The following is a 23,355-nucleotide window of genomic DNA, read 5'->3' as shown; positions in this document are numbered from 1 at the left end:
ACCAAATATAAAAAAAAATCTCATGTATAAAATATTATACTTTACTGTATATACTGTAAATTACATCAATTCACACTTTTTCCTGCTGATCTTTGCGGCTGCTTTACCAAAGAACCCCAGTAGATGTCCCTGTTGCACAAAGCAGAGAGACAAACAGGGTTGTCCCGGCAACCGGTTTATTTTCAGCTATCTCAAGAAAAACAGTTCTACTTCACTTCTACTTCAACTAAGCAAGCGCCTTCCATGTGAATGTCGCCTGTATTCAGTTAACTCTGTTAATTACTTGGCTGGGTCACATGGTCGTGACTTTTCACCGGAGCAGAAACGCCTCATCGGTTAAGTCCTTATTTTATGGAAAGAAATAGGGAAAAAGTAAAAATTCTGGTTCACCTTCCAAACAAGTGTATTATATATTTTGCGGTTTCAGATCATGTTATTGGTGTAAAAGGTTGATTGGGACAATCAAGACAATTGATGATGATGTCATGTTCTAAACTTTACAGAGATATTTTTTTGTTCGAAAAACAAAACGGAAAATTGTTAATTGTTACTTTGTACATTGTGCTGCTTTCCCAGATTCATCTGATTATTTACAGCCTGTTTGATAACATGAAGAGTCTTCCTGTGTAACCTTTGACACTAATAATATTATATGATACTGTTATACTTCAAATTTCATACGGACACTTTTTAATGTTTGTCGATTATATTGTACGGCTGACTTGATATTATTACTTAAAATGAACAATCTAACCTTTATTATTGATAAAAATGTTTACTATATAAATGGTCATTGAAAAGGGCTTAATAAATCAATTTAGATCATTACTATATCAGGTCGAATACAAATGATTCATATAATTCATCGATAATGACACATCTATTACTCTTGAACTTCAGTGTCTGAGTACTGATCTCAATATCAGTTGTTCTGATTTACAACATTTCATTCCCCTTTAATCTACTATCCATCCCAAGATTTGTCTTTTTAAAGACTACACATTAAGCAGGGTCACAGAGCCATTGTGAAACTAAAAAAAACTGACCTTTTGAGAAATCTGAAATGAGTCGTTTAGCATCAAACGCACTGTCACGACCAAACTGGGTAATGATGACAAGCCATTCGCTCACTGACACACAAACGTATAAATGAACACAAAAACCTCTGTTTGCTGCCCACTCCCGCCCTTCGTCACAGCAAATGTTTCCGAGCGCAGACACAACAGGACGATTGTGCCACACAGCCAACGTATTCTCTGCATCACAGCGACCATCAACTAGCGGCAAATATTGAAAGACAACAACAGGCCGACGGGCCCTGAGTGAAAGTGACCACTGTGAGAGGAGACAAAGCCGGTATGTCATGCACACTCCGTGATCTGGAGGGTTCTCAGCAGCATTATGGGTGTTTGTGTGTGTGTGTGTGTGTGTACGTGGCGTCAATGAAGCCCACCAGTGGTCCCACGGTGCCAGATAACTCCTACTCGGTCTTATCGGAAGTTACAGAAGAGACCCTTTGAAAATGAATCCTCCAATTTAACTATGCCAAATAGATCACGATGGTTAAAATATCGTTAAGTTGATTGGTTGGTTGATTGAACAAACGCTACATGCAAAAGAGCTTTATTAGAGCAATTTTGGAATATGACAATTTATTTATAGATTTTGACTGTACATGACAATATGTGGTTCAGTATTATGATTATATACAGTATGTCCATGTGCACAGTAGAGAATGCAGTATGTTTGAGGCCTGTTTTCATGTATCTTTATCAGTGTCTCTTTCCTTTTCCGTTCCAACACTTGAAGGCAAAAGCTTTCGACTGACTTTGTATCCTGCTATTGTTCTGCACATCACATATGGGGAAGCGGTCATTACTGCAGACGCAGCGAAAAAATAGAAACTGGATGGAGTGAATCATTCGACCACACAACTCTGGCCCTGGTTGAGAAAATGTACAATCCTGTATGCAGATTGCATGTGACCGTATTGCTTTGAGTCAGTTTGAGAGTGACGACACAATTATTTTTTAGGTTGAGTTATGTCATGAGTTGGTAACACAGTAAACGTATGTATCCAATAAATAACTTTTAATCTTGAGAAATGTAATTTATGAAAGTGTCTTCCGATGTTTTGAAGCATCAATACTTATTTTTTTATTTCTTTACATCCAGTGGATGTCAGTCATACAGGCTTTCACAAAAAAATATATTCAAAATATAAAATAAGCATTCCCGCCTTTAAATTTCTTCCCCTAACATGTGGTTTATTACGCTTGAAGATGTATTTTTTGATCAGATGGTTCTTTAGGTCCATTTTTCTTCATTGTGAGTTCAAAAACATTTTGAACAACAGGTCAGGAATATTATTGCTTCAAATTGGTCCTGCAGAGCAAAATTAGGGTTGGCTTTTTGAGAAGATTCATTTTATTGGCAATTCTGAAAGTAGTCCAATCTTTTACTAGAGTAAAGGTTACAATGCAACAATGCATACATATTGATCCATAATTAAAGGCCTGCATTCGTGCTTCACTACAGTAAGAGAACAGAATAATTATTAGCAAAATTTACATTAAGTATCAAAAGCAGAGCTGCAAACATTAGTCCACCAACGGAAAATTAATTTGCAACAGTCCTGTTAGATCCAGTCCAGTTAAATTATTAATAAAAATGATAATAGTTGATCAATGATTAAAGCAGCATTTTAATGTTAAAGCTGGTGACTGATAACGTAATTTAAACTTTAGTGGGAGTGTAAGCAAACGTCATCAGATGTGCCACAATTACTTGATTACTTGATTAATTGATTTTTTTACTCAAGCTTATTTGTATTTAACTGATTTAACTTAATGTATCGAACAAGAGGGCCGCCTGTCTTTTCTTTTCAGTGAGGCATCAGTGAGGCCACCTATGGGTCTCTCTGGGGGAAAAAAAAAAAGTGGGCGGCGTTGTTGTGCGTCGGCATGGAGAGAGGAGCGCAGAGAGACCCGCCTGCGCCCCGCGTCCCAAAACCTGTGATGACAGCTCATTCTGCCCAGACGAAGCCACCGGGACCACCGGGACACACTCACGCTGTCAATGCGCTTTCTGGGGGGCCTCGAGGCAATGTAAAAAAAAGGTCTTTATTTCCGGGAACAATTGACGCTTCGGGAGGTGTGAGCTGCTGCGAAGAAAGTTGAGTCGCGGAGGGGGGGAGAAGAAAAAAAAAGCGCCTCCGCCGACACATCGTCGGGCTGAAGAAGTTGGATTTCATTTTTCCCTCAGGACTCTTTGTAGGTAAGCAACAACGCGACTTATTAACAAACCACTTACTTAAGTAGAGGTGCCTTTGAATAGCGCAGTAGTGTGCTTCTACGCGACAGTAATAACGGTGCACTTTAATTACCATTGAGGCTGACTGACTGATGTCGTCATCTGGAAGGTGATGGTCGGTCACCCTTGGCCGCTGCTGTCAGTTGTTCCGCCATGTGAGAGTCACACACACACACACACACACACACACACACACACACACACACACACACACACACACACAGGGTACGCATCACTAAGACGCATGCACGCGCCCCCAGACACACACGCGGACTTTTTGAAGGCCTGGTCGCGTGCACCGTGATGTCCTGTACTGCTTTAGCTCCACTTTTCACTCTTTCATTTTGTCCCGTTTTTGTCTGTAGAATTGTCCTCCTGATAAGTTCTGTTTTATTATTTTACCCTTCATGGAAATCCTACGTGCTCGTCACGTCGTCACGTTCTCTCTCTAATAAGTTCCTCTCTATTCTATTTGAATATATCCTGTTGTGCTTGATGCGTCCATGGCCTTCAGGGTCTGAAGTCTCATCCAATCTGAGTCTGCAGGTATTTTGTGGAGCTGACTCAGCTCAGCAAAAGAGGGCTTTAATTTGAGGATGAATCCAAGACTCCATGCTCACTGTTTTCTCATTCTTTTTGTTTAAATAATATATATAATTATCGTCAAGCCCTTACACGCCCATGTGCTACGCTGCCTCTATGACTGCTTTTAAAGGCAGTTTTAGTCATGAAGCTTTGGTTTGTCTTCCAGATCCAACCCCAAAAGACGTGTTTAAAAAAAAAAATTAAAATGAAAGAGTCCTCCTGAGTCATAAATGACAAACCGCCTGAACATTGTTTTTTTTTAACCACCATCAACATTAATGAAGGTTATATTCTTTTCTGTTGTCCAGCTGGTTGTGCACCTGAACATCCTGAATTATTCAACGCTTGTATCCCATATCACTGCTTGGTGAGAAAGAAACCCGAGTTGTTTGTGTTCGCATGTGTTACATGACACAAACATTTTGCAGTAACTCCCCCAAAAAATCCTTTTGAAACATTTTCATTGTGTTTATTCGAACAGCAACAGACAATCACTGGGCTGTGATTATAATCGCATCTGACCCAAGGCACGATATAAAACAAACATTAAACACAAATGCTCCTTGATTTTAATGTGAGAAGTTAGGAGTAGTTAAATGGCAGAATGAGCGGAGCTCTTCAAAGAAACATTCACCGGGTATCATAAGATGTCTCGGCAGAGTGATGCAGTAATCAGTGCAGCACTCACACATGGAGAATTGTTTACAGAGACAAAATACTTCTGCTTGTTGAGATTGAACTAGACCGACGGAGGCAATGAGCCATGAAGAAAAGATAGACGTCACGCTCGCAAGAAGACGGACTAAATGAGAAAAGCACTTCCTCAAGGCTCAGTGTTTTCTGAGAAACATGTTTCTGGGTAGATGATCTATTAGTTTCATAGGTGGGATGCATTTGTTTTGATCTCAGCAGATGAGGCTTTGGCCGCAATACATCCCGGAAATTCTGGAACAATCCTAAAGATACTTGTGTGGGACTTGAGACTTGAAGCTATACAGCCTTCCACTCATTAAAGTTAAATTGTTCTAATATTTCAGATCTTTGTGGACAGCTGTCGAGGAACAAGCTGTACGGAGCATTGAGACTTGGACTGTGGTACCATTTATTCCCAATTCTTTCTGAAACTGAAAGCAATTCAGGATTTGATTGTTTCTAATGTCAACATTTGAAGACGGAAAAGTGTTTTGGGCTGAATTCGTATGGAGCTGTTAAGTCCTCCTATACGTAAATTATTCCACGCCAGTTTCAAATGAACTTTCCCAAAAGTTTATCCACAAAACTCGTCAAATCAACCTAAGTTCTGCCATCATGGCCGTGTGTTTTCCATGCCCTCAATTCACACACTCGGCTGTTTAAATGTTTATTTGGAAAATGTGAGAATGGATTTTGTTAAAGAGAGAACCTTTCTTTTCCCCCTCCATGAATTGATCATGTTTCTGCAGTCATGTCATCGGGGAGGGATCGGCTCAGCAACAGCTCATGTGCAAACTATTAGGGCTCAGCCATGTTTTAAAGGAGCGGCGTATCTATATATCCTCGGGTACCCCCAGGGTTCTTTAAGGGAAAACCCTCCAAACAGATCCCTGTAACCGTGACAACGCAGGCCCTGCCCTCTGAGCTCAGACGGCTGAGCTGTCCTCCTCGCTGTCGAGATGTTTATGCAAAGGAGAGGTTCCACCCAGCGTTTGTATACGTGTGAGTGACATTAATATTCAACGCGCGCGTGCGCCTCAGAAGTAAAGGGAAACAGGCACAGTCCCCTGAGGGATGCCCGAACTGCAGATATTTAGAGTGAAGGAAAAGGCTGAGACGAAAGGTGGAGTTACAGCGTTGGATGAAGCAAAAAGAGGGCTTCCAAACCTTTCCCAAGCGCCCACGCAGCATTTTTTCCTCGTGTATCAGCATTAACACAGCGTGCAATTCCCTCTGTTAGAAAGTTACAGACAATCAGGAGAAGTATTTCAACACTATATAACACTACATAAGGCATTGAGCAGAATAGCAACGCATTTAGCTGTTTCTAAAACAAAGATGCAAACAAGATGAATGATACACTGCCATGATTTTTGATCATTATTTTATTGTGGTGTTACATACATACATACGCGTGTTCAAACTCGATCCAATATGTGATCATTGGTGGGTTTTAGGGGTAATGGGAGGCCCATTTTGTGATCTTTTTATACAAGTAGATTTTCTGCTTCCACTCCTTCACGCACAGCTAGTTAAAGCTAAACAGCTGCTTTCAGTTGACTCCCTTCTCTCTCATTCAACTGTGCATTAACTATTAATTTAATTCTGTTTAACCCACATTATCTTTACGTTTAAAACGGAGGAATATCTAGTTATTCATTCATATTTAACACATCGTTATGTTTGGTTTATCAAAGCCTGTGTTTGATATTGAAACTAGAGCCAAAATAACTGATCTCCATTCACGATTGATTTATTGGGCTCTGAGGCATCGTGCTGACAGTGTTTACCCGGGGACCAGAGGGAGGAGGGGGGGGGGGGGGGAGGGGCGCTGCCATACATTGGCAAATTTCACCCTAACCACAGAAACTCTGCTTTCTGTTTGGGCTTCTCTCTTTATGTAAACAATCTAAATGGATGGCAGCCTTGTGACAAAACAATGTGTCGTGTCCAGTGATTGTTTGTATTGAAATGCATGGCTGGCGTTTGTACTGCAGGTCTGCGCGCTCCTTCATCTCACTTGCACGTGACTACGGTTTGAATGTTTGAGAGGGCCGGGACGCCTTCGTCAGATATTCCAACAGAGTTTGGCATCTTTAGGCCTTTGACTCTGCCTGCCAGATGTGTTCTTTTTCATGCAGCTGGCTGCTACCTCATCCGGCTGAAATGCCTTTCAAAGCCCGCCTGCTCTCTTCACTGTCCCGCCTTTTGGCTTGTTGCTTTTGTTTTTAAGAACAATGACTAGAGCACAAGGCAGAACCATGCATTCATCTGCAACTATTTGCTATGTGCAATAAATAATCACACTTGTGATAGTAAACTGAGTATATTTGTGTTTAGGAGTGTTTTTAAAATAAAATGAGCTTTGAGACTTTTTTAAGACTTGACATTTTATCGACCAAAAATCTCTCATAAGGACCAGACCACCGAGAATGAGAATGCTAAGTCATTTATTATAGCTTTAATGGGGAGTGGAATGTTTAAATAATGATAAAACAATTACAGAGCATAAAGGTTTGTTGTTTTACCATTTATTTATTCCTACAAAACGGATGGTGAGAGAACCACGTGACCTGTGTTGACAACTGTCGGCCACACAGAGCTCAATCTACTCAACCCCCCCCCCCCCCCAAACACACTCTCATCACATGTGCTGAAAGACTAGACGGTCAAAAGAAGAAAAGCAACAGATGTCCCTTCAGTTTTTAATGTCCAGATCCGTCCACTGGCTGGTGGTGTTGTTTTGGGTTGAATGTGTTTCACACATTCAGCACTCTGGGTGGGAGGACCTCGCTTCTGCACAGTAAACAGTTAGCATCACCAGGTGCCATGCAGGCCTCTCCAGAGGCTTCTACCAGCCTGTGTGCGTGTGTGTGTGTGTGTGCTGACATCCACGTGCCAGTCTGTCATTGCAGTGTGTCTGAAACGGTTGAGTGGCACATTGTTCGGCCTGGTCCTGGCAGGCGGACTGATAATGAGGCAGCGGCTTCATTGTTTCTCTCAGTTGAGCCGGTTCAACGAACGGTCCGGTCAGCAGATCCCACTTCCTCCGCTCCGTTGTGATCCGTGTTCATCCAACGCTCCGCCAGGTTGCCCAGGCGCAGGTAGTTTGGTGAAGGGCGGTGCCGGTTGCGGGGCCTCGTCTCAGGTCAGACAGCTGGCGCTTTGTCCCACCGTCAGCTGTGGTGTGTGTGTGTGTGTGTGTGTGTGTGTGTCAACTGTTGACTTTGAGGTCTGTCGTAATCCTGTTACTTTGTCCAGGAAGGTGCCAAGTGGCCCACACTGTCTCATTCACCCTCTCCACTTAAAAAAAGCACTCAATGTTGCTGTGTTATGTCACCGGCGTTGTTGAAGACATTTCTTTCCTTTCTACCAGACCATTTAAACAATAAGGGAGCTGTCTAACGTCCTTACTGGTCAAATCATTTTCCGTTTGTTTCAGGGAACTCAGTCATGATCAGAGTCCCACTGCTCATAAATGCCACTAGAAGAGACACACCTGTTTGAGCCTGGCAATGAGGTCTCGGCGTGTGAAATGCCCCTTGTACCTTCTTGCAGTGTTGGATAAGCAATTTCTTCTATTGACGGAGCAAGGACAGTCATCTGATCCAGTGCATTCATGGAAAGCTGGTGATCTCAGGGTTAACCTGCAGAGAGCTGCGGCCGGGTTCCGTTTTCTGGGTGTGGGCTTTTTGGATGTTGATTTTTACCACATTAATGTTACAACATGAATCTAATAACTACTACCACAAAAAGAAGGTTGCAATCCACATACAGAGGAAGAGACACACAGTAAAAGTTAAGGACAGAATCCTGCTCCCACTTATCTTTACTTATTGCCTCCAAAATACACGCCCAGGCATTTCAGTCCAGACCTTCAGCTCTCTGAAGTATTGATCTAGTTAATGGAACCTGTGCCATAAAGTCAACGGATGCGGCTGTGAGCTATTGAGCTGTAGTAAAGATCATTATCACTCATTGTTCACGAAAACAACCGCTCAAACGGTGGGTGATTCAGCTGGGTGCCTATCGGGAAGTGTTACATCTGCCGTGGTGCCCGACAGGCAGCTATTGTTTCATTTGTAGTGAGAAATGCAGAATATGAGTCAATATCATTTTGTCCATCCTGAGAAAGGACATTAAGAATCCCTCACTTTGTGATAACATTTTATACATAACGTGTCTCTTCGTACATTACAGTGAGATTGAATGAATGCATGGGCTCATGGCCTCTAGTTGCACACGTCCCTCTTGCATTAGTTACTGCTTCGTCTTTGGTTTCACCGTGGCTTTAACGCCACGTGGTGTTAAGCTCACCCTCTACTTCCCTGAACTGTGAGCATTTACTGCTTAACCTTCACTGGGAAACCTACACACACACACACACACTTTTCATTTTTTCCATTAGCGCTGGTCATCTGCCCCCCTGTAGCTAACCCTACTGCCACATGAAGCAAACCCCGCACCGGGTCCCTGAGACAGTGACACTGAACTGTCCCCCCCCCCCCCCCCTCCCTTTAACCCCCCCTCGGCTCCGTCGACCCACTAAACAGAGGCTCCATTGACTGTGGTTAAACTGCAGCCCTCTTCTCCCGTTTCAGCGTTTCTCTTTCAGCGTGTCCATCCCCACCTGTGGTCAGCCTGTCTCCACATAATGATACACGAGGGCCGGTAGAACACTTATTAAATGCAGTTTTTGTGTCGTCTTATGTCAAATGTTTAACCATTTTGCTGCGATTGTATTCCACTCATTTCAACCACTCGTTGTATTGCAGGCAACACATCTAGAGGTCCTTGATTTCAAAATAAAGCGAAGATCAGTTGCTTACTGGATACAATTGCATTCAGGTGACGCATCCATTCAGTTAAACCAACTAGTTAGAGAGGAAAAGAGAGAACATACCATAACATTATAGCATTTCTAGAGTTCGATATAACGTCTGCCAGTCACCGAGATAATACAGAGCTGAGATGGGAGGACAGATGAGTGATGAGGAATGTCCTTCAGGCTTCTCAAGTACAGCTTTCTCTCGGTCACTTTGCGGTCTCCTTCTTATTGACGGTTTCTCACGTCCTCAATCCCCCTTTCATTTGCGGTTGTTTCACAAAAGCTCAGGATTTTTAACAGCACAAATTTATTTATTTTGAAAACTGAGACTCATTCCCTTATGGGAAATGCTTCTGACTCTGGTGTTTAGTCGGTTAACTTGTTTTACCCGTCTCCATGATTTCGTGCATTTGATATGTCGCAGCTTTAACATTTTCTCTTAATCTTGGCTCGACAGGTAATGAGTGATGGAAGCAGGATCGGTGGTGCGTGCCGTTTTTGAGTTTCTGCCCAGCGTTTCCGAGGAGCTGCCACTCTTCACCGGCGATGTCATCGAGGTGCTCAGTGTCGTGGACGAGTTTTGGTTGCTCGGCAACAAAGATGGCATCACAGGTAAGGTGTTATTAAGGGATTATTATCACTCCTAATACACCTTTATGGTTGTACATTTCTATTAAGGAGTTGAACTTTGTTTACCAAAAGTAGATTTTTCCTAAATTCATGAAGGAAACATAATTTTAGTACAAACAAGTGTTAGTACAGCGATGCGTCCTAATGTTGGTTTTGGGTGGCCCGGTTCACTTCCAGTTTTGTAATGCACTATGAGAACAATGAATGAAAACTTCTCTGTAAAGTATACTTTCATAAAGCCAGGAATAGGTTTTCCCACATTAAATAGAGTTTGTTGATTTTTCTCTTCAGTTTTAATTGTACAATTTGAAATAGAAACGCAATGCACTCTGGGTAGGACAAGAAGTGTGCATCATTGCTTCCTGCTCTTGGTTTTCCAAGAGTCGCTTAAGATGAGGAAGGGGAAATCCCTCTGAGGAGTATTTGTGTTCTGAAAACCCAGATGATATTAATAATACATTCATGGCGGGACTTCCCTGGACTGAAGGCAACTGGAAACTAAAGAACAATTTAGAACCGGTTTCTACTTTTGGCTTGGATTGTTTTACTGATATAGAGAATTGCAACCAAAAACAACCACCTGCATTTGTCCCTGTCCTTAAGAGCTACAAATTATGAAATTAGGATTAAGATAATACATCCACAAAAAGAAAATACTTAACTGTATTTATCTGTTTGATCACCAGACGCGTCTGTATTCAGTCTTGTCATTGCCTCCAGGAAAACAACGGTTTTCATTGTGTTTCACAGGTCAGTTTCCCAGCACCTTTGTGGAGGAGGTTACTATCCCCAGCATCAAGCCTGGAGAGAGACTCTTTGTGTGCACCAATGATTTCAGCTCAGCAGAGCCGGGCGACTTGTCCCTGAAGAGAGGTACGGACATCCTGCACGCACACAGTCAGGACTTTTTCAAAATAAAAATACATTTTTTAACGAAGCACTCACGGGCTTTTGCACAGCATGCTGTATGGAACAAATCAGTGTTCTATATACTGTTTCTGTTAACTCTTAACGGCTCATGTTTCCTCACATAGCTTAACGCTACTTGTTGATGTCGGTCTGCTCAGGTAAATTGTTTGTTTTTGTGTTGTAGTTTAGTTGTGTTGGACACTGTGAGCTTTTCTCCACTGACACAATCTTGATGTAGCAAGATATTAAAATCAAACAAAGATTTTATACTAACTAGAAAATGCATTTCCTGCTGAAAATGCGTTGGAATGCAAAAAGCTGAAGTTAATTTCAAAAAGTTGCTTAAAGTACAGAAATGAAACAAGCTGAAATTATTCTAAATATTGCTGAAAGAATAGAAAAAGCTGAAATACATTTTAAAATGGCTGAAAATACAGAAATGAGTAAAGCTGAAATGAACTTGAAACAATTGCAAAAAAACTGAAATGGGAGAAGCTTCTATGAATTTGAAATCACAGAAATAATAAAAGCTGGAATTAATTTCAAAAAGTTGCTTAAAATGCAACAAGCTGAAATTATTTTAAACATTGCTGAAAGAATAGAAAAAGCTGAAATACATGAATGAGAAAAGCTGAAATGAACTTGAAAGAATATCAAAAAAACAGAAATGGGAGAAGCTTCTATGAATTTGATATCACAGAAATAATAAAAGCTGAAATTATTCTAAACATTGCTGAAATAAAAAGGGCTGAAATACATTTAAAAATTGCTAAAAATACAGAAATGAGAAAAGCTGAAACGAACTTGAAAGAATTGGAAAAAACAGAAATGGGGGAAGCTTCTATGAATTTGACAAAATACAGAACTAATAAAAGCTTAAATTACTTCTAAACATTGCTGAATCTTTTTCATTCAAACTTAATGAACTTGTACACCGCTTTGCTAGTCTTCTGACAACTCAAAGAGCTTTAATACTAGATGACATCTCTCACCCATTAATACACTGATGACACAACCTACCATACACAGTGGCACCTGCCCATGTGCACAGAATAAACAAGACAGGAGAAGATCCTGGCAACAAGTCAAAATAAAATATAAAAACATTTTGCATGGTTGGTGAGTGCCTCAAAAGTTTGCAAATAGTGTAGAAATTACTGAAAGCTTCGTGGCGGTCCCATCAAAAACGCCCCTGGATACTTCCGGATAAGTTAACCGTCATGTCTTGATGATGTCATAAAGATGCGCGGTTTTGTTAAATAAACATGGACGCATACAGCGCCGATGACTAATATAAGTACTACGTGTTTCACTTGGACAATTAAATGTTAGTGGACACACACAAATACTACAGCCCCCATCTCGATTACAATTGTTCACTCCTCAGTGCGCAGTTTCGCCCACCAGCGAACCCCCTCCTCCCCCCTAACCCCGGCTGGTCCACCGTAACTTTTGACGTGCTTATTAACTGACGGACCTTCTTGCGGTCCGATGAAGGTTATTAATAGTATATTAAGTTGACGCTTTGTTGCGTAAAATAAAGACCAAACGATCTCCTGTCATTCGCGTAAGAAAACAAACTCACGTATCTGCAGCTCAATCCCCGAAGGAACAACGTCACGCCACTCCCCGTAACTTTTGACGTGCTTATTAACTGACGGACCTTCTTGCGGTCCGATGAAGGTTATTAATAGTATATTAAGTTGACGCTCTGTTGCGTAAAATAAAGACCAAACGATCTCCTGTCATTCGCGTAAGAAAACAAACTCACGTATCTGCAGCTCAATCCCCAAAGGAACAACGTCATGCCACTCCCCGTAACTTTTGACGTGCTTATTAACCTACGGACCTTCTTGCGGTCCGCGAAAAGGTTATTAATAGTATCACTCGCGTAAGAAAATAAACTCACGTGCCTGCAGCTTAATGACAACACCGAAGAAACAACGTCACACCCACGGTTTAAGTCTCCAGCGGGGAGTAGCCTTGTTAGCAGTATAGCTAGCTAGCAATCTAGTACTTATGGCTCTCACATGTCTCAAATATCTTACGGTCCAGCCTCCACATTACTTACGGTCTGCTCATCCCGGGTCTCCGTCCCAACTCACGACACGCACGTCCATACGTACCGTTATCTAACCACGGTTAAACCTGCACGTCCATACGTACCATTATCTAACCACGGTTAAACCTGCACGTCCCTGAGCTACGTCTTTATGGCCATAGATCAACAGCTGGTCGCTAATTAGCTCACGGCGAAGAGAGTGAAGAGATTTAGACAAAATCCACACCTCAAACAAATGCTTCCTGGAGCAAAACTATATGGGGTAGCCAAAAAATAATGACATTTTGAGAGACCCAAGACCCTACCAAACGCATGAGTGTAGTTTTTATGTCTCTATGTGTTTTAAAACTGCTCAAACAGCCGTTTACAAAAAGTGTACCGGCTGTGTTTTTTTTTTTTTAAATGTCGCCAGATTTGTATGGAAGCTTATGGGGCTCGGGGCAGACTTTGTCTCACAATCAGGCTCCTCACGCAAAAAGTAAATAACTCTGAGATTCCAAACTTATACGAGTCCAACCAGCACAAGCACGGCTAATGTTTTCTTTTTAAATGAAGGCCGAAAAGTGAATATTGTGGCCGTAAAGATAAAAGTGCCTCTTTTTTTTTTACTGAATCCTGACACGGCGCTCACTCTAAATCGCGGGACCATCCGGAAAACTCCACTCTAAATTCGAAAGAAACCCCAAAACTACTGAAACATAATTAGTGATTATGAAAAAACTATAATAGATATCAACAAGCTGTTTTTTTAATGAAATTGTTAAGACTTGTGTCAACATTTTAAAGTTTAAATGGTGTCTCTAGCCGAAAGATTGGAAAAGCTGAAAAAGTTGAAAGTTGAACAAGTTTTGAGAGGATTTGAAAATTTAATCCATTGGAAACCATGTTAAAAAGTTTGATGTTTTTAATTTATATTAATTCAATTAAAAGAGCTAAAAAGCTGAAAAGTCATAGCACCCCTCTCCTGAAGGAGCTGAACATTTTAATATTTGAATGGTCTTAATAGCTGAAAGTGTGAAGGAGTTGAAAGGTGCGGCGGAAGAAATAGAATAATAAAAATAAAAACTAGAAAATGCATTTCCTGCTGAAAATGCGTTGGAATGCAAGCTGAAAATAATTTCTAAAAGTTGCTTAAAGTACAGAAATGAAACCAGCTGAAATTATTCTAAACATTGCTGAAAGAATAGAAAAAGCTGAAATACACTTAAAAATGGCTGAAAATACAGAAATGAGAAAAGCTGAAATGAACTTGAAACAATTGCAAAAAAACTGAAATGGGAGAAGCTTCTATGAATTTGAAATCACAGAAATAATAAAAGCTGAAATTAATTTCAAAAAGTTGCTTAAAATGCAACAAGCTGAAATTATTCAAAACATTGCTGAAAGAATAGAAAAAGCTGAAGTACATTTGAAAAGCTGAAATGAACTTGAAAGAATTGGAAAAAACAGAAATGGGGGAAGCTTCTATGAATTTGACAAAATACAGAACTAATAAAAGCTTAAATTACTTCTAAACATTGCTGAATCTTTTTCATTCAAACTAAATGAACTTGGTAAATGGACGTGTACAACGCTTTGCTAGTCTTCTGACTACTCAAAGCGCTTTAATACTAGATGACATCTCTCACCCATTAATACATTGATGTCACAACCTACCATACACAGTGGCACCTGCCCATTTGCACAGAATAAACAAGACAGGAGAAGATCCTGGCAACAAGTCAAAATAAAATATAAAAATCTTTTTGCAAATAGTGTAGAAATTACCAAGAGCTTTGTGGCGGTCCCATCAAAAACGCCCCTGGATACTTCCGGATAAGTTAACAGTCATGTCTTGATGATGTCATAGAGATGCGCGGTTTTGTGAAATAAAGATGGACGCATACAGCGCCAATGACTAAAATAAGTACTAAGTGTTTCACTTGGACAATTAAATGTTAGTGGACACACACAAATACTACAGCCCCCATCTCGATTACAATTGTTCACTCCTCAGTGCGCAGTTTCGCCCACCAGCGGACCCCCTCCTCCCCCCCTAACCCCGGCTGGCCCACCGTAACTTTTGACTTGCTTATTAACTGACGGACCTTCTTGCGGTCCGATGAAGGTTATTAATAGTATATTAGGTTGACGCTTTGTTGCGTAAAATAAAGACCAAACGATCTCCTGTCATTCGCGTAAGAAAACAAACTCACGTGTCTGCAGCTCAATCACCGAAGGAACAACGTCACGCCACTCCCCGTAACTTTTGACGTGCTTATTAACCTACGGACCTTCTTGCGGTCCGCGAAAAGGTTATTAATAGTATCACTCGCGTAAAAAAATAAACTCACGTGCCTGCAGCTTAATGACAACACCGAAGGAACAACGTCACAACCACGGTTTAAGTCTCCAGCGGGGAGTAGCCTCGTTAGCAGTTTAGCTAGCTAGCAATCTAGTACTTATGGCTCTCACATGTCTCAAATATCTTACGGTCCAGCCTCCACATTACTTACGGTCTGCTCATCCCGGGTCTCCGTCCCAACTCACGACACGCACGTCCACACGTACCGTTATCTAACCACGGTTAAACCTGCACGTCCATACGTACCGTTATCTAACCACGGTTAAACCTGCACGTCCCTGAGCTGCGTCTTTATGGCCATCGATCAACAGCTGATCGCTAATTAGCTCGCAGTGAAGAGAGTGAAGAGATTTAGACAAAATCCACACCTCAAACAAATGCTTCCTGGAGCAAAACTATTTGGAGTAGCCAAAAAATAATGACATTTTGAGAGACACAAGACTCTACCGAACGTTTGAGTGTAGTTTTTATGTCTCTATGTGTTTTAAAACTGCTCAAACAGCCGTTTACAAAAAGTGTACCGGCTGTGTTTTTTTTTTTTTAAATGTCGGCAGATTTGTATGGAAGCGTATGGGGCTCGGGGCAGACTTTGTCTCACAACCAGGCTCCTCACGCAAAAAGTAAATAACTCTGACATTCCAAACTTATACGAGTCCAACCAGCACAAGCACGGCTAATGTTTTCTTTTTAAATGAAGGCTGAAAAGTGAATATTGTGGCCGTAAAGAGAAAAGTGCCTCTTTTTTTTTTACTGAATCCTGACACGGCGCTCACTCTAAATCGCGGGACAATCCGGAAAACTCCACTCTAAATTCGAAAGAAACCCCAAAACTAATGAAACATAATTAGTGATTATGAAAAAACTATAATAGATATCAACGAGCTGTTTTTTTAATAAAATTGTTAAGACTTGTGTCAACATTTTAAAGTTTAAATGGTGTCTCTAGCTGAAAGATTGGAAAAGCTGAAAAAGTTGAAAGTTGAAGAAGTTTTGAAAGGATTTGAAAATTTAATCCATTAGGAAACCATGTTAAAAAGGTTGAAGATATTAATTTATATTAATTCAATTATAAGAGCTAAAAAGCTGAAAAGTCATAGCACCCCTCCCCTGAATGAGCTGAACATTTTAATATTTGAATGGTCTTAATAGCTGAAAGTGTGAAGGAGTTGAAAGGTGCGGCGGAAGAAATAGAAGAATAATATGAAGAAGATGAATAAGGCGGAATAAAGATTAGAAGAACAATACTTGGAATGCTTGAAGCATTCCAACTAATAAGGCGGAATAAAGATTAGAAGAACAATACTTGGAATGCTTGAAGCATTCCAACTAACTAGAAAATGCATTTCCTGCTGAAAATGCGTTGGAATGCAGAAAGCTGAAATTAATTTTAAAAAGTTGCTTAAAGTACAGAAATTAAACAAGCTGGAATTATTAAAAACATTGCTGAAATAATAGAAAAAGCTGAAATACATAAATGTGAAAAGCTGAAATGAACTTGAAAGAATTGCAAAAAAACTGAAATGGGAGATGCTTCTATGAATTTGAAATCACAGAAATAATAAAAGCTGAAATTAATTTCAAAAAGTTGCTTAAAATGCAACATGCTGAAATTATTCTAAACATTGCTGAAATAGAAAAGGCTGAAATACATTTAAAAATTGCTGAAAATACAGAAATGAAAAAAGCTGAAATGAACTTGAAAGAATTGCAACAAAAAAAAAACAGAAATGGGAGAAGCTTCTATGAATTTGAAAACACCGAAATAATAAAAGCTGAGAATTAAAAAATACATTTTTTGTAGTAATATAAGGTTTAGTACTATAGTTGTAATTGTGGTACTAGCAGCAGTAGAAGAAGTAAGTACTAGTTTCACTAGTATTTGAAAGCAATTGTGGTGTACCTATTGTTGAGGTACAGATAATCATTGAGGCTTTTATTTTGAAATAATGGAATTGGGTGGTTTGGGAGACAGAATGTTTGTTATTCAAAGCAAATGGACTTGGTAAAATAGATTTGTACAGCGCTCTTCTAGTCTTCTGACCACTCAAAGCACCTTAACACTACATAACATCATTCATCCATTCACACACCAATGACAGGACCTACCATACACAGTGGTGCCTGCCCAACCAGTAACTAACATTCACACACACTGTAGTCACAGCTAGAGGAACAATGCTGGGAATAAGTGTCTTGCCCAAGGACACATTGACATGCAGGTTAGCCGGGCCTGGGATCAGACCGCCAACCCTCTGATTGGAGGACGGCCGCCCGCGCTCCCCACTCACCCACAGTCGCCCTAAGCTAATAAAACTAAAGTTATTAATTGATGGGCCTCATCAAACATTACAGTAAGAATTCCTTCCATTGGGGTTGAAATACTAGTAGTACAAGTAGTAGTAAAAGTCATTTTAGTAATAATACCAGTTGAAATACTAGAAGTACTACTAGAAGTACTAGTAGTGGTTGTAGTACTATTTGAAAGAGCAATACGTATTCAACAAAACAGCTTTATCCTAAGCTTCATGGCTAAATTACAGATAATCATTGCAGCTTTTATTTTGAAATGATGGTATTGGGGGAGTGGGTGGGGGGGTTGAGAGACAGAATATATTAGAAGGCCTCATCAAACATTACAGTAAGAATTCCCCCCATTGGGATGAAATACTAGTAGTAGTAAAAGTAATTTAGTAATAATACCAGTTGAAATACTAGAAGTACTACTAGAAGTACTAGAAATATTAGTAGTGGTTGTAGTACTATTTGAAAGCGCAATAAGTATTCAACGAAACAGCTGAATCCTAAGCTTCATGTTTAAATAACATAATCATTGCAGCTTTTATTTTGAAATGATGGCATTGGGGGAGTGGGTGGGGGGTTGAGAGACAGTATATATTATTTAATAGGCCTCATCAAACATTACAGTAAGAATTCCCTCCATTGGGTTGAAATACTAGTAGTACTAGTAATATTAGTAGTAGTAAAAGTCATTTAGTAATAATACCAGTTGAAATACTAGAAGTACTACTAGAAGTACTAGAAATATTAGTAGTGGTTGTAGTACTATTTGAAAGCCCAATAAGTATTTAACAAAACAGCTGAATCCTAAGCCTCATGTTTAAATAACATAATCATTGCAGCTTTTATTTTGAAATGATGGTATTGGGTGAGTGGGTGGGGGGGTGGGGAGGTTGAGAGACAGAATATATTAGCAGGCCTCCTCAAACATTACAGTAAGAATTCCCTCCATTGGGTTGAAATACTAGTAGTAAAAGTATTTTAGTAATAATACCAGTTGAAATACTAGAAGTACTACTAGAAGTACTAGACATTTTAGTAGTGGTTGTAGTACTATTTGAAAGCGCAATAAGTATTCAACGAAACAGCTGAATCCTAAGCTTTATGTTTAAATAACATAATCATTGCAGCTTTTATTTTGAAATGATGGTATTGGGTGAGTGGGTGGGGGGGTTGAGAGACAGAATATATTAATAGGCCTCAAACATTACAGTAAGAACTCCCTCCATGGGGGTTGCTTTGAAATGATGAGAGAAGGTGGAGAGAAGGAGGTCATGTCAGGCTGCACTAATCAGCTAATTAGGATCAGCTGTGAGTCACAGAGCCCCAGCTCGTTGGCGCGGCAACGCAGCAGCTGCACTTAGCTCACAGAGAGTTACTGAGAACCCACACGTCAAACAAATGCTTCCTGGAGCAAAACTATTTGGAGTAGCCAAAAAATAATGACATTTTGAGAGACACAAGACTCTACCGAACGTTTGAGTGTAGTTTTTATGTCTCTATGTGTTTTAAAACTGCTCTACCAGCAGTTTACAAAACATGGACCTTCTTTTGTTGTCTCACTTTCTCCTCACTCTAGCGCGCACTGTAAATTCAAAAAGAACCCCAAAACTAATGAAACATAATTAGTGATTATGAAAAAAGTATAATAGATATCAACAAGCTGTTTTTTTAATAAAATTGTTAAGACTTGTGTCAACATTTTAAAGTTTAAATGGTGTCTCTAGCTGAAAGATTGGAAAAGCTGAAAAAGTTGAAAGTTGAAGAAGTTTTGAAAGGATTTGAAAATTTAATCCATTAGGAAACCATGTTAAAAAGGTTGAAGATATTAATTTATATTAATTCAATTATAAGAGCTAAAAAGCTGAAAAGTCATAGCACCCCTCCCCTGAATGAGCTGAACATTTTAATATTTGAATGGTCTTAATAGCTGAAAGTGTGAAGGAGTTGAAAGGTGCGGCGGAAGAAATAGTAGAATAAGGCGGAACTAGAAAATGCATTTCCTGCTGAAAATGCGTTGGAATGCAAAAAGCTGAAATTAATTTCAAAAAGTTGCTTAAAGTACAGAAATGAAACAAGCTGAAATTATTCTAAACATTGCTGAAAGAATAGAAAAAGCTGAAATACATAAATGTGAAAAGCTGAAATGAACTTGAAAGAATTGCAAAAAAACTGAAATGGGAGAAGCTTCTATGAATTTGAAATCACAGACATAATAAAGGCTGAAATTAATTTCAAAAAGTTGCTTAAAGTGCAACATGCTGAAATTATTCTAAACATTGCTGAAATAGAAAAGGCTGAAATACATTTAAAAATTGCTGAAAATACAGAAATGAGAAAAGCTGAAACGAACTTGAAAGAATTGGAAAAAACAGAAATGGGGGAAGCTTCTATGAATTTGACAAAATACAGAACTAATAAAAGCTTAAATTACAAAATACATTTTTTGTAGTAATATAAGGTTTAGTACTATAGTTGTACTAGTGGTACTAGCAGCAGTAGAAGAAGTAAGTACTAGTTTCACTAGTATTTGAAAGCAATTGTGGTGTACCTATTGTTGAGGTACAGATATTCATTGAGGCTTTTATTTTGAAATAATGGAATTGGGTGGTTTGGGAGACAGAATGTTTGTTATTCAAAGCAAATGGACTTGGTAAAATAGATTTGTACAGCGCTCTTCTAGTCTTCTGACCACTCAAAGCACCTTAACACTACATAACATCATTCATCCATTCACACACCAATGACAGGACCTACCATACACAGTGGTGCCTGCCCAACCAGTAACTAACACTCACACACACTGTAGTCACAGCTAGAGGAACAATGCTGGGATTAAGCGTCTTGCCCAAGGACACATTGACATGCAGGTTAGCCGGGCCTGGGATCAGACCGCCAACCCTCTGATTGGAGGACGGCCGCCCGCGCTCCCCACTCACCCACAGTCGCCCTAAGCTAATAAAACTAAAGTTATTAATTGATGGGCCTCAAACATTACAGTAAGAATTCCCTCCATTGGGGTTGAAATACTAGTAGTACAAGTAGTAGTAAAAGTCATTTTAGTAATAATACCAGTTGAAATACTAGAAGTACTAGAAATATTAGTAGTGGTTGTAGTACTATTTGAAAGAGCAATACGTATTCAACAAAACAGCTTTATCCTAAGCTTCATGGCTAAATTACAGATAATCATTGCAGCTTTTATTTTGAAATGATGGTATTGGGGGAGTGGGTGGGGGGGGTTGAGAGACAGAATATATTAGAAGGCCTCATCAAACATTACAGTAAGAACTCCCTCCATGGGGGTTTGAAATGATGAGAGAAGGAGGTCATGTCAGGCTGCACTAATCAGCTAATTAGGATCAGCTGTGAGTCACAGAAAGAGCCCCAGCTCGTTGTCGCGGCAACGGAGCAGCTGCACTTAGCTCACAGACAGTTACTGAGAACCCACACCTCAAACAAATTCTTCCTGGAGCAAAACTATTTGGAGTAGCCAAAAAATAATGACATTTTGAGAGACACAAGACTCTACCGAACGTTTGAGTGTAGTTTTTATGTCTCTATGTGTTTTAAAACTGCTCTACCAGCAGTTTACAAAACATGGACCCTCTCTTGTCTTCCGACTTTGTCTGCACTCTAGCGCACACTGTAAATTCGAAAAGGACCCCAAAACTAGTCAAACATAATTAGTGATTATGAAAAAACTATAATAGATATCAACAAGCTGTTTTTTTAATGAAATTGTTAAGACTTGTGTCAACATTTTAAAGTTTAAATGGTGTCTCTAGCTGAAAGATTGGAAAAGCTGAAAAGGTTGAAAGTTGAACAAGTTTTGAGAGGATTTGAAAATTTAATCCATTGGAAACCATGTTAAAAAGTTTGATGTTTTTAATTTATATTAATTCAATTATAAGAGCTAAAAAGCTGAAAAGTCATAGCACACCTCTCCTGAAGGAGCTGAACATTTTAATATTTAAATGGTCTTAATAGCTGAAAGTGTGAAGGAGTTGAAAGGTGCGGCGGAAGAAATAGAATAATAAAAATAAGGCGGAATAAAGAAAAGAAGAACAATACTTGGAATGCTTGAAGCATTCCAACTAATAAAGATTAGAAGAACAATACTTGGAATGCTTGAAGCATTCCAACTAATAAAAAAAAGGCGGAATAAAGAAAAGAAGAACAATACTTGGAATGCTTGAAGCATTCCAACTAATAAAGAAAAGAAGAACAATACTTGGAATGCTTGAAGCATTCCAACTAAAAATAAAAAAAAGGCGGAATAAAGAAAAGAAGAACAATACTTGGAATGCTTGAAGCATTCCAACTAATAACTGCACAGTAGAATTCATGACACTTAAAACTTAATTCTTTATACAAATTTTCCCCTGATTGAAGTGATCATAGAGAAGATACGCTGCTTTTCCCATGATAGCCTCCTCTTAGGAAGGAAATCCCAGTTTATTAAACTTTGTGTACTAATAACATTGTTAAAGTGTTTTCACATTAAAATGGTCAACTCTAACCCACAGCTAGAAACTAGCAAAGGAATATACTTGTGAGATCAGTCTGACCGGTGGAGCTTCCCTTCACAACTAAAGAAAGGAAAGTCCCTCCGCATACGGAGAGAATTATAACTGATGCCCCCATGGGGGAGTAAAATTTACATGGGATTCTGTTTTGTTTAACACCATTAATACAAGATTGTTTAGTGATTTTATTTCTATTTTCCTTTTGGGAAGTCATTTTTTTAGTGTGACTAGAAAAGTTCCATAAATGTTTGAGAAAGGGAGTAACTACTACTCAGATAACAGAAGAGATGCAAAAGTTTGTTGCGCTGTTTGTAAGAATAATAATAGTCAGTAATAATAATAATCAGTCAGATAAGAATATGTTTTCCATGTGACAACCCCCTACATCTATTTGAGCCTGCTTCTGTTTATGTTTGTTGTTCAAACAACCTACAGCCTTTAATACGGAAACATTTTCTACTAGAATCTAATTTTTCTGATTCTCTTGGGCAACAACTGAGCCTCTTTGGTGGTTGAACAAATGAAATATTATGAAAATCTTGGTAGATTTCCCCTTATGACGGCACCAAATAATAATGACTCAATAAATACCAAACACAGAAAGTGTCTTTCTAAAACTCCCCACTAGATGTCCCCAAATACAAAGATACTATTTCTAGGTTCTTTTTTTTAATCTTTCTACATTTCTGAATTCTCCCCCAAGATTACGTTGACGTTGTTTCTTTTTTTCAATAAAAACCTTCTGTGTGTTTGCACAGTTCTTTGATTTTTTTTTGTTTTGTGGTTAAAAGTTCTAGTGGTAATTTAGTTAGTTAGTTAGTGGTAGGTAATTTGCAGTGTTAAGAATTGAATTGTTCATTAAAAGCATGTTTTACTGTCCGATTATCATACTTTCACATTTAGTTTAAGTTTAACGTGTGAACAAATTAACTCAATAAGAGTTTAGTGTGTTTTTGTTATGTCATGATAACACATCCTGGATCACAGGAAACGTAGGAAACTGTTTTTACTGGCAATGGGATAGTTTAAATGTTCATTTCCAGCATGATTTTCCAAAGTCCTCACTGGCTGTGTTCCAGTTTTGGTCCCAGACACAATGGGAGGTGGAGCTGCAGGTCTCTGGAATGTAACCCCCATGAGTCCTGGCTGACCGGTCAACATTCCT

General features: G+C 39.4%; 1 protein-coding gene across 1 annotated transcript in view; it reads left to right on the top strand.

Annotated features, from left to right (window-relative positions):
* Positions 1-2,948: 2,948 nt before the first annotated feature.
* dnmbp (dynamin binding protein) overlaps positions 2,949-23,355 on the top strand; it is a 44,251-nt gene continuing 23,844 nt past the window's right edge. The window contains exons 1-3 of the mRNA XM_037463527.2: positions 2,949-3,276; positions 9,876-10,030; positions 10,799-10,921. Of these exons, the coding sequence (XP_037319424.2) occupies positions 9,886-10,030; positions 10,799-10,921 (268 nt within the window). The 5' untranslated portion in view covers positions 2,949-3,276; positions 9,876-9,885. The remainder of the gene's footprint in view (positions 3,277-9,875; positions 10,031-10,798; positions 10,922-23,355) is intronic.

This window comes from Pungitius pungitius, chromosome 21 (assembly GCF_949316345.1).
Source record: "Pungitius pungitius chromosome 21, fPunPun2.1, whole genome shotgun sequence".
In the NCBI taxonomy this organism is placed as follows: Eukaryota; Metazoa; Chordata; class Actinopteri; order Perciformes; family Gasterosteidae; genus Pungitius; species Pungitius pungitius.
This window is presented reverse-complemented; position numbering and strand designations above follow the sequence as displayed.